At 45.1% G+C, this 14,730-nt stretch overlaps 1 protein-coding gene and 1 pseudogene across 1 annotated transcript in view; one reads left to right on the top strand and one right to left on the bottom strand.

Moving 5' to 3' along the window:
* HYDIN (HYDIN axonemal central pair apparatus protein) overlaps nucleotides 1–14,730 on the bottom strand; it is a 490,708-nt gene that overhangs the window by 21,039 nt on the left and 454,939 nt on the right. The window contains exons 76-81 of the mRNA XM_064383265.1: nucleotides 14,100–14,321; nucleotides 11,536–11,705; nucleotides 9,151–9,349; nucleotides 7,172–7,330; nucleotides 4,602–4,879; nucleotides 3,330–3,549 (exon numbers count right to left, since the gene is read on the bottom strand). Of these exons, the coding sequence (XP_064239335.1) occupies nucleotides 3,330–3,549; nucleotides 4,602–4,879; nucleotides 7,172–7,330; nucleotides 9,151–9,349; nucleotides 11,536–11,705; nucleotides 14,100–14,321 (1,248 nt within the window). The remainder of the gene's footprint in view (nucleotides 1–3,329; nucleotides 3,550–4,601; nucleotides 4,880–7,171; nucleotides 7,331–9,150; nucleotides 9,350–11,535; nucleotides 11,706–14,099; nucleotides 14,322–14,730) is intronic.
* Nucleotides 1,382–2,164, top strand: LOC135277188 (large ribosomal subunit protein uL23-like; annotated as a pseudogene).

Raw genomic sequence — 14,730 nt, 5'->3', positions numbered from 1 at the left:
AAATACCAGTTACAAAGCTCCTGGTTTTGACAAAAGGCAGGGAGGCCAGTGTGGCAAATGTGAAGTGAGTGAGGGGGAGATAAAGGAAAAGGGAACAACATGCAGGGCCCTGGAGTCATGGTAGAGACTTTTTTTTTTTAATTGAAAAAGGAGGACTTATGAGTATTTTGGGTAGAGTGACCCAATCTGATCTATGCTTTAACAGAACTGCTCTAGATGCTTGGAGGTGACAGAGGAAGAGATTAATTAGAAGACACTTGCAATAGACCAGGTGGGGGATGACAGTGGCTTGGGTGTCACTGGTAGCACTGGGGATGGTGAGAAGTGGATATATTCCAGTTGTACTTGGAAGAGCCAATACATTTAGTGCTGGTATCCTGGGTGTAAGTGGAAGAAGATTCAAGAATGACACCCAAGTTTTTAACCTGAGCAATGAGCAGAATGGAGGTGCCCTTTACTGATGTGGGGTTGACTTTGGGAGGAGCAGGTTTCAGGGAGAGATCAGGAGCTCAAGTTTTATACATGTTGAATTTGAGATGCCTATTAGTCAAGCAGGAAGTAGAATTGACAAATCTGGAGTTCAAGGGAAGAGTCCAGGCTGGAGATAAAGATTTGGAAATTGTCAGCATAGCAATTTCATTGTTGCTGTTGCTTTTGTTGTTTTGTAGAGATGGGGGTCTCACATGTTGCCCAGGTTGGTCTTGAACTCCTCGGCACAAGCATTCCTCCTGCCTTGGCCTCCCAAAGTGCCAGGATTACAGACATGAGCCACTATGTTCAGCCTAACAGTGCTTTTTTTAAGGCCAAGAAACTGGGTAAAATCAACAAGAAGTGATTATATTTAGCAGAAAGAAGGAATCTAAGGACTAGTTCTTGACTGACAAACTCCAATGTTAAGAAGAATCAGAAGGTCGGGCATGGTGGCTCATGCCTGTAATCCCAGCACTTTAGGAGGCCGAGGTGAGTGGATCACCTGAGGTCAGGAGTTTGAGACCAGCCTGGCCAACATGGTGAACACTGTATCTGCTAAAAACACAAAAATTAGCTGGGCGTGGCAGTCAGTGCCTGTAATTACAGCTATTCAGGAGGCTGAGGCAGGAGAATCACTTGAACCTGGGAGGCAGAGGTTGCAGCGAGCCGAGATCGTGCCACTGCACTCCAACCTGGGTGACAGAGCGAGACTCTGTCTCAGAAGAAAAAAAAAATCAGAAGATGAGGAGAAAGAAGTTGGTGAGCAGGAGGAACCCAGGAGAGAGTGCTGTGCTGAAGCCAAGTGAAGGAAGTGTTTCCAGGAGGAGGAACGGGTTTATGGCGTCAAATGCTCGCTATAGTTCAAGAAAGAAATGGTCATTAGATTAAAAAATGTGAACACTTTTCACAAATGGTGCCGAAAGTGAAGAAGGAAGCTCCTGCCCCTCCTAAGCCAAAGCCAAAGCAAAGACTTTGAAGGCCAAGAAGGCAGTGTTGAAAGGTGTCCACAGGCCGGGCACAGCGGCTCACGCCTATAATCCCAGCACTTTGGGAGGCTGAGGCGGGTGGATAATGAGGTCAAGAGATCGAGACCATCCTGGTCAACATGGTGAAACCCCGTCTCTATTAAAAATACAAAAATTAGCTGGGCATGGTGGTGTGTGTCTGTAGTCCCAGCTACTCAGGAGAATTGCTTGAACCCAGGAGGCGGAGGTTGCCGTGAGCCGAGATCGCACCATTGCACTCCACCCTGGGTAACAAGAGTGAAACTCTGTCTCAAAAAAAAAAAAAAAAAAAAAAAAGGTGTCCACAGCCACAAAAAAAAGAAGATCCGCACATCACCCACCTTCTGGCGGCCCAAGACACTGCGACTCTGGAGGCAGCCCAAATATCCCAGGAAGAGCACCCCCAGGAAAAACAAGCCTGACCACTATGCTATCGTCAAGTTTCCGCTGACCACTGAGTCTGCCATGAAGAAGACAGAAGACAACAACACACTTGTGTTCACTGTGAATGTTAAAGCCAACAAGCGCCGGCTCAAACAGGCTGTGAAGAAGCTCTATGACACTGATGTGGCCAAGGTCGACACCGTGATTCGGCTGATGGAGAGAAGAAGGCATACGTTCGACTGGCTCCTGATTACGATGCTTTGGATGTTGCCAACAAAATTGGGATCATCCAAACTGCTGGCTAATTCTAAATATATGTATGTCTTTTCACCATAAAAAAAATGTGAACAGTGTGATTTTGGCATAAAGATGGTGAAAGAGATCAACAGATAAGAACAGAGTTCAGCAATAAACCCACATACATATGATCAACTGATTGTCATTTATAATCAATGACAAAGGTGCAAAGGCATTCAGTAGACAAGAGTCTTCTCAACAAGTGGTACTGGAACAACTGGATATCCATGTATAAAAAATGTTTTGATCACTATCTCCCACTATATACAGAAATTAATTCCGAATAGACTGAAGACCTAAACACAAAACTTATGCTCGGAATATACAAAGAGCTCTCAGAACTTTAATAAGAAGACCAATGACCTAATTAAAAATAAACAGAAGATTTGAACAGACACTTCAACTAAGAAAACATATGGCTGGCAAGTAAATACTTGAAAAGTTGCTTAACATCACTAGTCATTAGGGAAATAAAGCCTCAGTGAGATACCTCTACATCCTGATTAGAATGGCTGAAATTTACAAAACTGACTCGCAATTATTGACAAGGATGTGAAGTAAGTGGATATGTCAGACTTTGTAAGAAACAGTCTGGCAGCTACTTACAAAGGTAAACACGCCTACCACAAGACCCAGCCACTCCACAACTAGGTCTTTATCCAAGAGAAATGAAAGCGTATGTTCCTGCTGAGACTTATACACACAAGTTCATAGCATGCTATATGATTCCATTCATATAACACTGTTTAACAAAATTACAGACAGGGAGATTGAGTGTCATTTCTACCATAAGCAGTGTTGCCAGGTAACATGGCTGACGGTTCAGTTAGGTTTCCAGGAACAGGGCTAGCAGAGGGACATAGCAAGGCCATTTTTTTAACCATAGAAAAGGAGAAAGGTGTTAATGCTTTACTCATAGATCTTAGAATTCGATCTAGCCAGGGATGTCAAAGCAGGCTTCCTTGAGAGTGTAATGCTTCAGATGAGTGCTGAAGAATGGAAAGGAATAAATTAAATGAAGAGGAGAGGAAAGAATATTCCAGCAGTGGAAACGGTGTATTCACAGGTCTTGTGGAGGGAGGGGGCCAGCCTGTGTATTTGAAGGAGGTCTGGCTGAGTTCACTTGCTGGGGTCTCTCCTGCCACTGGGGCACCCCAGGCAGCACCTACTAACCTCTTTTACTGCAGGTGGTCCCACGCAGACTCCAGACAGGGTTAGGCTCAGAGGACTGCCTCCCTGGATGAAGCAGGGAATGTTTTTACAGAGGCTCTCCTTTCCCACCTCGGTGGGACGGTAGGTCACTTCGAAAGAAACCTCCATGCCTGAGGTAATATAGCCTTCTTCTGGGCTAATGGAGAAATGAGGCTCAAATTTTTTGATGTCCCATTTAAACCTTTTCCAAGACAAAAAAAGACAAGGAAGAGAGTTTATGGATGTTGCAAGGGTGTCCTCAATGCTACTGAGAACAAGAGATTCTGCCTGGGCTGTGAGGTTCACCTCACAGCCCTGAGCACATCCTAGGACCTAGGAGGACAAAGAGCTGCCAGACAGAGCAGAAGCACTGGGGAATGTGGGCCACGGTCACTGGCCAGGTGGACCTGGCTTCCTTGCGGAGCTGAGCCAAGAGCAGGAAGTGGCTGCATCTTATTATCCATGAGTGACACGTCAGGGAACTTATGGATGAACACACAAACACATGTGTCATGTACTCGAGGTCACACAGCTGTGAAGTAGCTGGGCTAGGATGGAAACCCTTCCAGGACTGTGGCCTTAACTGTTCCCTGCCCTGCCTCTCATTTCAGATCCTGGAGGGTGGCGACAATCCCCTCCTGTGAGAGTTGCCTCTGTTCTGGGTGGCACTGGTATCTCATGACCCAGTGCGGTCCTCACTCTGTGGTTGGGCACTCTCTTGTCTATAAAATGGGTTGGGAGTAGGCTTGGTCTCATGGAACTGTAGTTGGATTAAATGACATGTGCCATGGTCAAGGCATGAAACAGGCATGGAGTAAGTATCTTTTCTCTCAGTTGCAGTAATCGTAGTAGCAGCAATCACCCCAGCGAGGCCACTGCTGACACATCTTGAGGGAAGCAGGGGGATGGAGAAGGGAGAGGACAGAAGTAAAAAGTGAGTGCACTTACAGAACAAGTCCAGGGCAGATACAGGGCCTAGCAGTCATGGTAGAAACTTTTCTTTTTTTTAATAGAAAAAGGAAGAGTTATGAGTGTTTTGAGTAGAGTGACCTGATCTGATCTATGCTTTAACACAACTACTCTAGATGCTTAGAGGTGACAGAGGAATAGAGATTAACTATAAGACACTTGCAATAGACCAGGTGGGGGATGACAGTGGCTTGGGCGGCACTGGTAGCACTGGGGATGATGGAAAGTGGGTATATTCCAGAGGCCTCTGCTGCAGGCTTGGGGTGGGAGGCACCGCTCCCCTACCTTGCACCCACGTCGCCTGTGTTCAACATGAGGATGTGACGCATGGCTTGTGCCTGATACACCACGGGTCCGAAGGGAATATGTTCCTGGTCCAGGGAGATCTCCAGGGCCTGGCAGCAGCCGCTAAGGAGGAAGAGGGGGCGCAGGAGCCCCATGCATTCCATGAACACCTCCTCAGAGAAGGGAGGGACGCGCTTCTTCGGGGCAAAGATGACGTCCAGTTGGCAGACTTCTTTGGGCTTCAGCGTGATGTTGCGGAAGGGCACCAAAGTGATGACCTGAATGAAACAGCACCCAGAGTCAGCAGCTGAGGGCAGGAGGCTCCTAAGGCCTCGGTTCCCTGAGGTCTTGCTGCTGGGATTGGAACAGGGGTCAGATCTCACTCCTGCTCTCCCATCAGCTATGAATGCTTTGGTAACACTTAAACATTCTGTGACTAAACTATCTGACATTCTATGTTGAAGATTAAGATAATCTCTATAAAATCTGTGGCACATAATAGGTATTCAGTAAATGTCACTTCCCTTTCCTAACTCTTTTCTAACTTATTTTGTGCATTTCCCTCTTTCTTCCTCCTCCCTGATAGAGGAAATAGAAACAGGAAATAGGAAACACTTAGAGCTCTGGCGTTTCTCAAGGAGTGTTCTCTGCCTCAGTTTCCCTGCATGGTTAAAATGCAGATTCCGGCTGGGTGCCGTGGCTCATGCCTGTAATCCCACCACTTTAGAAGGCTGAGGTGGGTGGATCACTTGAGGTCAGGAGTTTGAGACTAGCCTGGCCAACATGGTGAAACCCCATCTCTACTAAAAATATAAAAATTAGCTGGGCATTGTGGTGCATGCCTATAGTCCCAGCTACTCAGGAGACAGAGGCACGAGAATTGCTTGAACCTGGGAGGCAGAGGTTGCAGTGAGCTGAGATCACACCACTGTACTCCAGCCTGAGTGACAGAGTGAGACTCCTCCTCAAAAAAAAAAGAAGCAGATTCCTGGATCCTGCCCCAGACCAAATGAATCAGAGTCTCCTGGGGGAGAGCCTGGAATCTGCATTTTCAAAAGTTCCCCAGGTGACTCATGTATTCTAAACTCAAGGACCACTGCATAAATGTGTTCAGCTTTCTCTTTCCCTCTAGTCCTGGTAAAAATCAAATCCAAGTCAGCTTTAAGGAAGCCAGGTCCCTTTTTGTCTGTAAGCTCTCTTTGGTACAGAGCACTGACCAGTCACCAGTGAATGGATGGTGGCAGCAGGGAGTGAGATTATGGGCTGCGGAGCTGTGACAGGAAAGTCACCTTAGAGACTTCTCTAACATGATGATGTGGGAAGCAGGCCTCAGGGTGTTTGGTGCAAGCGTGGGGCACTCCGGCAGCTTTAACCTGACCAGCTGAAGAGGCAGATTTGGTATGGTCAAACTGTTAGGGACATGCTGGAACCAAGGACTTTCATCTGGACTAGTGAGGAAAGGGAAGCAGTAAGCCTTCCGTGCCTTGCCCCCGTCCTTGCCCAGAGGGCAAAGTAGGCACATGGGGTTCTGGAATGAGGTGCTCACAGGGTCCCTTACCTTGGCTGGCCTCTCACAGCCAGCTTCTCTGTACCCTGCCATCCCCAAATGGCCTACAGTGCTCTTTCCACACGCCCCTTCCTAACCTGAAGAGGTGTCAAGGGACACCTCTTCACACTGTAAAGTTCGGTACAGGCCCCTCTCCACGGGAAGCCTTCTCTAATCCCCCGAAGCCTCCTCCGAGCAACCCGATCCTGATTCACACTCTGTCTCTGTAGTTTCTACGCTGTCCTGGGACTGTTTATGTGTCTGTGACCCTCAAAGACTGAGATCTCCACCGGACTAAGGTCTGTGTCATAGTCACCTTTTATTCCCGGCACCTAGCACATATTATTGAGTGAGTGTAAGAATGAACCACAGGAAGGAATGGATGGAGTCCAGTCTTGGAATCAAACATATTTGGTGCATTTTCAAGGGTCATGCAAAAACTGATGGCTGTAAGATGAGTAGCTGGCAACCAGGACTGGCAGCTTCTATGTTCAGGGAACCGGAGGAAGTAGATTTGACAATGAGCATGCTTTCCTCTCACTGCTGGTGGGTGTGCAAAGGGGGATAATCTTTCAGGGGGCAGACTGGTCACAGATATTGAAACACACTTTCCCTTTTGAGCCAATGAGCCCGCTTTGAGGAACGTATCTTAAGCACAGAGTCATGGATGCACACAAAGGCTTCAGGAGAAACACCTGAAATGAGCAAAAATAGAGAACCGGCCTATCTACATAACGAAGACGTAAATAAACACATGAGAATGAACGACGTGGAAAATGAAATGAAAATGCAAAATAATGAAAATAATGTTCATTTCCACAAAAACAGTACGGGACTAGTGCAACCCTGTAAAGCCCTATACTGTTTTTGTGAAAATGAACAGAGAGAGCACATGGAAGGCTCTTAGAATGGTCTGGCGCGTTACAGATGCACAAGAAATTGTGAGCTGCGAGTGTTGCCAGCATGACCATCCTCATCACCAGGGAGCATGAAGGGGCCCCTAGGAGCCCCTCTGAGCACCGACCTTGGGTTCCTTGAGTTCTGGAATTGAGAACATAACGGACTGGTTAAATGTGAGCTGGGCCAGGCTGTTGTTCTTGATGGAAACTGTTCTTTTCACAACCTGCCCTGGCAGGACAGCTCCCAACTTCACAATCCTGTTGGCTGGATCTAGGACTACAACCTGTGGGACAAGAAGGAGAGTAGGAAGAAGAGCTCATTAGTTAAAGAGAAAAATAAACATATGTCTACTCTGGTTCCTTCTCTTTCTGTGACCTAACTTCTTCATATTGGGTGGGCATTGTCCTACTCAGTAAGCATTTAAGTGCTTAAAATGCCCACTGAAGTACTCATCACACCATTATACAACTACAACTGGGTTAAAATATATGTAGGCAAATCTCAGGGCACCTTGAGAGCATATTACAGGAGGCTGAAACTAGGCCAGGGGGTTCTGGGAGCCTTTCTGAAGATGGCATGTGTATACTGAGAGCTAAAGAAAGATACGAGCTAGTCAGTTTGAGCCAGAGAGCGTGTGGAATTGGAGAACAACCTAAGGCAGGGGGATAACCTGTGGCCAGACCCTGAGCCAGAGGGAGTGGCCCAGTCAAGGGCTGAGGCTGGGCGCTAGGACCTGAGAAGATGACATTAGCGAGGTGGTCAAATCTTCTAAGGCCTCGCCGGCCACTGCTGAGTGAGAAGTGGGAGACTGGGCTTCATTCTGGGAGCAAGGGGAAGTCAGTGAAGCATGGAGTCTTTGTGAGAGAGCTCTGGCTCCTTTCTTCACAGAGAATGGGCTTGAAGAGGGCAAGAAAGAAAGCAGGAGTGAGAGGTGAGGGTGGTTTGGATTAGAACAGTGGCAGGAGAGGCAGGGAGAAGTAGTTATGCTTCCAAGTCCTCAGGTAAGACACTGTTTAAAATGGTGCCTGGATCAGGCCAAGGCCAGACTGAGCCGACCCTCTAAAATGGCACTGATCCACAATGAGCAGCACCCACTGGTCACTGTCATGTGATGAATCATAAACTGCACCCCTCCACCCAACTGTCTTTAAATGCAGCCCACATGTTTCCAGTTTGTCTAAAAAGGCAAGAGTCTCCCCCACCAGCCATGAGCTCCTGGATGTCTGAGAACATGTGTAAGTCACTTCTGCATCTTCCCAAAGTACCCAACACACAATGGGTGCTAAATGAACAAATGAAAGGCCAATAGGAAAATGAATGCATCAATGGCATCAGAAGAGACTCTGTCTCTGGCTTGGGTCCAGACACATTAGTTGGCAATGTCCTGTTGCTCCTATGGCTTGATGGAAAGGCTGCCAGGAATATACCCATCCCCTGGTTGCTGAAATATCCTATGAATTCTTTAAAGTCTTGGAAGGGTTCCAATCTTCTAATACCTTCTATTAAAATACAGATAATCCCACCAGACAAGCACCTCACATGTTTACTAGACATGAGAAGGAAACGAACGAGCAGCAAAATGTGACCATTCCCTTCCTATCCAGGGTGTCTGTCTCGGTAAAAGGAATGCCCTGAACCAAATATCATCCTGGGATCTGCGGCTGGCTGGAGAATGCTAATCAATGGAGTCTTGATCTAAGGAAAGATGTTCCATCACTGAAACACGTGTCTGTATACACTGCTTAAAAATGTTATCTGTTCAACCTGAAACCCAACATGCCCTAATGCAGAAGGAAAAGGATATACTTGGGGTGCTGAGTCTGAAAGTCTCAAATTTCTCCAAGGAAAAGAATATTTCTCTAGGGTCTGTATTACCTGTGTCCTTTCACACAGTAAAGTTTGGTATTGAATGCGATCTATGATTCAGTGAGTCTGATCTGGCGATTCGCCCCTTTGTGTTATTAGGAACATCATCTCAGTGGGACTGGCTGACTCCAACAGAGCAGCCTGGGGCAGAGAAGCAGAGGGGCTGGAAGGGTGAGAGGGTTCTGGGGGGCAAAGAAGGATGAGAAGGGTAGGAAGGAGTTCCCAACTATCTGTTACCTTCATTTCAGCACCCTTCCCTTTGATTTCGACTGTTTGTTGTGAGAGCCCATTGATTTCAAAGGGGATGAGCTCTTGATAGTTGATACTTTCTCGGGGATAAAAAGTTATCGGAACTTCCAGTGTCTTTCCTGGCTTTATCACATCAACACGGCAGATCACCTCGAGGTAAGTGGTGTTGGTGTACAGACAATCTATGCTGCAGAAAATCAAGAGGAAGAGGCGTAAGCTCCGAGAAGTCTGACCTAGAGGGACAGAGGCTGTCTCCTTGTCTCTTTGGGTTGGGCACTGATGGGTTTCCTGCCCTGCTGTCCTGGAGTTGCAGAAGTCATTTAAGAGCTGGAAGGGAGGTAGGCAATGACCCAGCCCATGCTCTCTTAGACGCAACCAAGTTGCTCCAAGTCATATCCTGAGATCCTGGCTGAACTGGGTTTCAAACTCAAGGCTCATCACCCTTTAGCCAATATTCTTCACTCTATTGATTTTCTATTTCTTTCTTTTTTTCTTTTTTCTTTTTATTTGGAGACAAAAGTCTTACTCTGTCACCCAGGCTGGAGTGCAGTGGTGCAATCTCAACTCACTGCAACCTCCGCCTTCCAGGTTCAAGCGATTCTCCTGCCTCAGCCTCCCAAGTAGCTGGGATTACAGGGGCGTGCCACTGTGCCCAACTAATTTTTGTATTTTTAGTAGAGACTGGGTTTCACCATGTTGGCCAGGCTGGTCTGAACTCTTGACCTCAGGTGAGCTGCCTGTCTTGGCCTCCCAAAGTGCTGGGATTACAGGCGTGTGTCACCGAATCCAGCCTGATTCTTGATTTCTTGATAATGCATCTCATGGTTTTGTACATGAGGGCTTTGTACCCTCTCATAAGAAGGAAGTGCTTCCAGAAGTAATGGGGTGACAAAGCACAGCAGTGAGGAGTATGTGTTCTAGAGTCAGGCAGAGAGGAGTCTGGATCCAGGCTCTGTCACTAATTAGCCAGATGATCTTAGAAGGGTTATATAGCCCACTTGGGTCTCTGTTTTCTTATCTGTAAAATGGGGGGTAGTGATAACTATTTCATAGGACTGCCATGAGGATTAAATAAGATTAAGTGATTGAAGCAGTCATTAAATAGAGCACAGAGAAAATATTTCATAAAGGTGATCTGCCCTAATAATAATAATTATTATTACTAATTGTTCAACTAGAAGGTGTCTTAAAAGATCATGTCCACCCTACTCCACATGTGGGTGGGAAGGCACCTAGGCCTCTCCATTACAACCTCTCCTTGTCTGCCTTTCAGTCTGTAGAGAAGGAGTCTAGGTAGGCCAATGCACAGAGCTCAATGCCTTAAGCAAAGTAAGACTGAGATTACATTTCATCATGCAAGAAATAGTATAGACAGACAGGATTTAAAATTACACGACACACTTTTGACTTAATATTCAGAGTACTAACAATAATCATAACAACAGCAGCATCAGCAGCTAACAATAACTGGGCATGTCTTATGTTCCAGGCAGTGTTCTAAATACTGTTCCTAGATGAACTAATTTAATCATCCTAATAGTCTTATATAGATGGTATCATAATGACTCCCATTTCAGGCAAGGAGATAGAGGCATAGAGAGTTTTAAAAATTTGCCCGAGGTCACACAACTAGGGAAGAGTTGAAATTTGAACTTAGATCTGTGCTATCCAACATGGTGGCCACTAGACACATGTGGTTATTAAAATTAAAATTAACATTAATAAAAGTAAAATAAAAAATCAGTTCTTTAGTTTCGCTAGCCACATTTTAAGTGCTCCAAAGCCACATTCAGCTATAGGTCAATGTACTGGACAGTGCAAATATACAACATTGTCATCATTATGGAAAGTTCTCTAGAGTACTGATAGAGAGCTTTGAGTAAACACAGGTCTTTGGGCCAGCCCCTGGAGGTTCTGTCTCATTACGTCTTGAATGGGGCCCAGAACCTTGGACTAGAACATACAGGGATGATGCAGAGAGGCTGGATTTGAATCAGAAAGCTTAGGCTCAGTACAGATCTGCTATTTACTGCAAAGCCACTGGCCTGAGAAATTTACCTTTTAACTATTTAAACTTCAGTTTCCATGTCTATTACATGAGAAAATAAATGGAAGTCATAAAACCTCTTATTAGGTCATTTGGCATTGCTCTTAGAACTCCACAAAGGGGATTTTTAGCAGGGTAGCTCATGGCTACCCAAGTATTAGTGTTAGTTGTGAGGACAGGGACCCAAGATTCATACCCACTTAGGTTTGACTCTTTCCCATAATCATTTTTTTTTTTTTTGTCTTGGGAAGACTTCACCTGTGTGGAGGCTATAGGACCCACAAGCAGCTGCAGAATTGTCTGGAGGCTCAGGGAAGCCTGCTTACCTCATAGGTGTTTCTTCCTTGTTGGTAATGACCAAGGTTTGTTTGTACAGGGGCATCCCAGCCTGATAGATAAAGCAGGTCCCAAAGTTGTAGCTGGTGAAGGAGAAATGGATAGCTGGGCTCACAGCACAGCCTGAGATGCTACACATCAATGTTGGGCCATGGATGATCTGTGGGGAGGAAATGGCAGGGGGACAATGATGAGGAGAGGGCTCTTAAGTCCTCAGGTGAAGCAGGAAAGCAGTTGGTACTTTAACAAATACAGGTCTAGGGGGTACCATTTCCAGAGATTCTGATTCAGTAGGTTAGAAGTTTATGTATTGAAGAAAAGCTCCTCTGTAATCAGACCCTACATTGCCTCCCACTTTGCTCTTGCAGCAATGATTCAGCTTGAAGGCCCAGGAGTATACCAGGCACTGCTAGTTACTACCCAACATCCGCTCCCCATGGTTTCCTTCCTAACAGAACTCTGATTAGATGCCAATGTGCCTTGGTGCAAACGCTTCATTTCACACCTTCCCCCTGAAGCTCAGGATGGCCATCAGACATAGTTCCAGTGATTGAGATGTAAACAGAAAAGGACAAGAGGGTGTTCTATCTTGAACAAAGGGGCAAAGCCTTGCTGGGGAAGTTCTCTGCCTTCAAGCTCTTGCCCTTTCTTTTCACTCTGGAATGCAGACATAGGACGTCAGGTAGAATGGTCATCTTGTGACCAGGAGATGACAAGAATGAGAACAAGGTTAATATGCCAAGGATGATTGAGTGAATGAAATGCTCTCAATATGTCCGTTAGGCCTAGTGCCTTCAGGATAATCCCAATTGTTCCATCTTCAAGTTTGCTGAGATTTTTGTCTCTTTTTTTCAACTATTTTATTCTATTTGTCACAGCTGATTGTTTCTTTTGCCATATCAACTCTGCTACTGAGACCCTGTTGTGAATTTTTCATTTTGGCTATTATGCTTTTCAACTCCAAAATCAATATTTTTATAATTTCTATCTCTTTACTGATATTATCTATTTGGTGAGACATTGCTCTCATCTTTTGCTTTAGTTATCTAGAAATGGTGTCCTATAGTTCTTTGAACATATTTTAAATAGATGACTTCAAGTATTTGTCTATGAAATCCAATATCTGGGCTTCCTCAGAGACCATTTCTATTGATTGCTTTTTTCCCTGTATATGGGTTATATTTTCCTGTTTCTTGTCATATGTCATATTTTTTTTTGGTTGGAAACTGGAGATTTAAAATAATAAGTGTAGCAACTCTGAAAATCAGATCACAGACCCCCACCCCCACCCCAGGGTTGGTTACTGTTGTTACTCTCAGTTTGTTTAGTAACTTTTTCAGAAAGTCTATATTCTTATTTATGCATTGTCAATAAAGTCTCTGCTCAGTTAGTTTAGTGGTCACCTTATGATTGAACAGAGATTTCCTTAAATCTGGAAACAGTGAGTCTCCCGGTTTTTGCGGAGGGGCTCTCTGTGTATGGTGGACATGCCTTTGACACTCAGGCAGGCAGTTCCCAACTCTGCTTTGTCTTTTCCGGGACCTAAAGGTTAGTCAGAGGTAAGAGCTTAAGGCCTTCACAGGTCTTTCCTGAGCAGTAACACAGCCTGGAGGTACACACATCCTATACATGCATGGCTTTCTAGATTCCACGGAATACGTTGAAGTTTTTCAGAGCCCTCCATGAATATCTTTTCCCAGCCTCTCCTTTTAAGTTTTTCAATCAACTTCTTATTTGCCCCTAAGGTCAATGCTCCCTCCGTCAGATGCAGTGTTAAATTACAACAGATTGTTTTTGAGCAAGCTTGCAGTCAGGTCAAATAAAAGCAATCCCTATGAGGGGGAGTTTCCATTGAACTTCTAGACAGGGCAAATAATGACAATTCTTCTAGAATGGGGGCTTTTGGGAAGTTCCAATTTGTTCTACCTTCTCCAGGGTCTGATTGATTGATGACTTTCACTTTGATTGTTGAATTGTTGGCTTTCAAGGCTACTGCAGAGCTGGAGTGAGGGAGGAGGGAGAGAATAGGGCAAGTCAAAATGCCACAAAGTTCACTGTCCCTATGGGTATTCAGCCGTTTTTCTTGGATAAGTACTCCTAGAATTGTTGCAAGCCTATCATTAATTTTCAGAGTTCTGAAAAAGTTGATCTCAAAATTTTTTTCCAGTGGTCTCATTGCTAATAAAGAGCAGTGTTTTAGATGTCCTCCTCTGCCATTCCTGCTGACATCACCATTCTTTGTTTTTTTAATTCAATAATTCATCTTAGAAAATGGTGTACATATTCTTTCCCTGCCCCAATCTATCACTGTTATTTATTTTAATGGGTAAATGTATTGCAATGCAACTGCTTTTCAATCCACATTTACTCCCCAGGCACCTCAACCATGGATGAAGCCTTTGTACTAGACATTGTGAGGCTGTGTCCAACACAACTATCCTCTAGGAGCTTCTGGACGCGTGGAGAAGACAAAAAACACACGGGAGAATTAACCTGTTTCCAGGCAGCATGCTGAGAGTACTTTCGGCGATTGGACAATGTTAAATGGACTTGCCTTGATTTTGAGTTCCAGATCTGTCAAGACACACTTCTTAATTGGATGAAAAGACAGGGTGGCATGTACACTCTGCCCCACATCCACAATGCCGTCGGTGGGTGAAAATTCCAAATACTGCAGCAGGGCTTTGGAGCCAGACAGCTCTGCCTGGAAGCTGAAGGTGAACTTTCCAGTGTTGATAAAGTTGAATTCACACTGGACGCATTCATTTAACTCCACCTAGGAGACAGAGAACAGAGCAGTGAGTGTGAACCATAGTTTCCTTATCTGGGGTCAGCATTTGTAACATGTCGATAAAAAATATCCTTTGGGAAATAAGGATGGCAGATGATGTTGGTGATTTGACTATCTTTAGCTTAATGGAGTCAGATATTCCAGCAAGAGCTACTAAGTGTTGGGGTCCTCTCATATCTCATAGAGCAAAGTGGCAATTTAGTTCTTAGACCTTCGTTGGTAGTCAGATATCCTTCCTGTATGTTTAACACAAGCATTCTTTCTCCTCCCCACCATCTTTCCACCCCCTGAAAAATAAAATAAGAAAAGCATTCACATCATATCTACATATATTCTGAGGATAGAGCTGCTCTTGGAGGGTTTCTGTTTTCCTGGTCTCTTTGGCATTTGAAGC

The sequence above is a fragment of the Aotus nancymaae genome, unplaced genomic scaffold (assembly GCF_030222135.1).
Source record: "Aotus nancymaae isolate 86718 unplaced genomic scaffold, 86718_ANA_hifiasm-v0.15.2.pri h1tg000030l, whole genome shotgun sequence".
In the NCBI taxonomy this organism is placed as follows: Eukaryota; Metazoa; Chordata; class Mammalia; order Primates; family Aotidae; genus Aotus; species Aotus nancymaae.
This window is presented reverse-complemented; position numbering and strand designations above follow the sequence as displayed.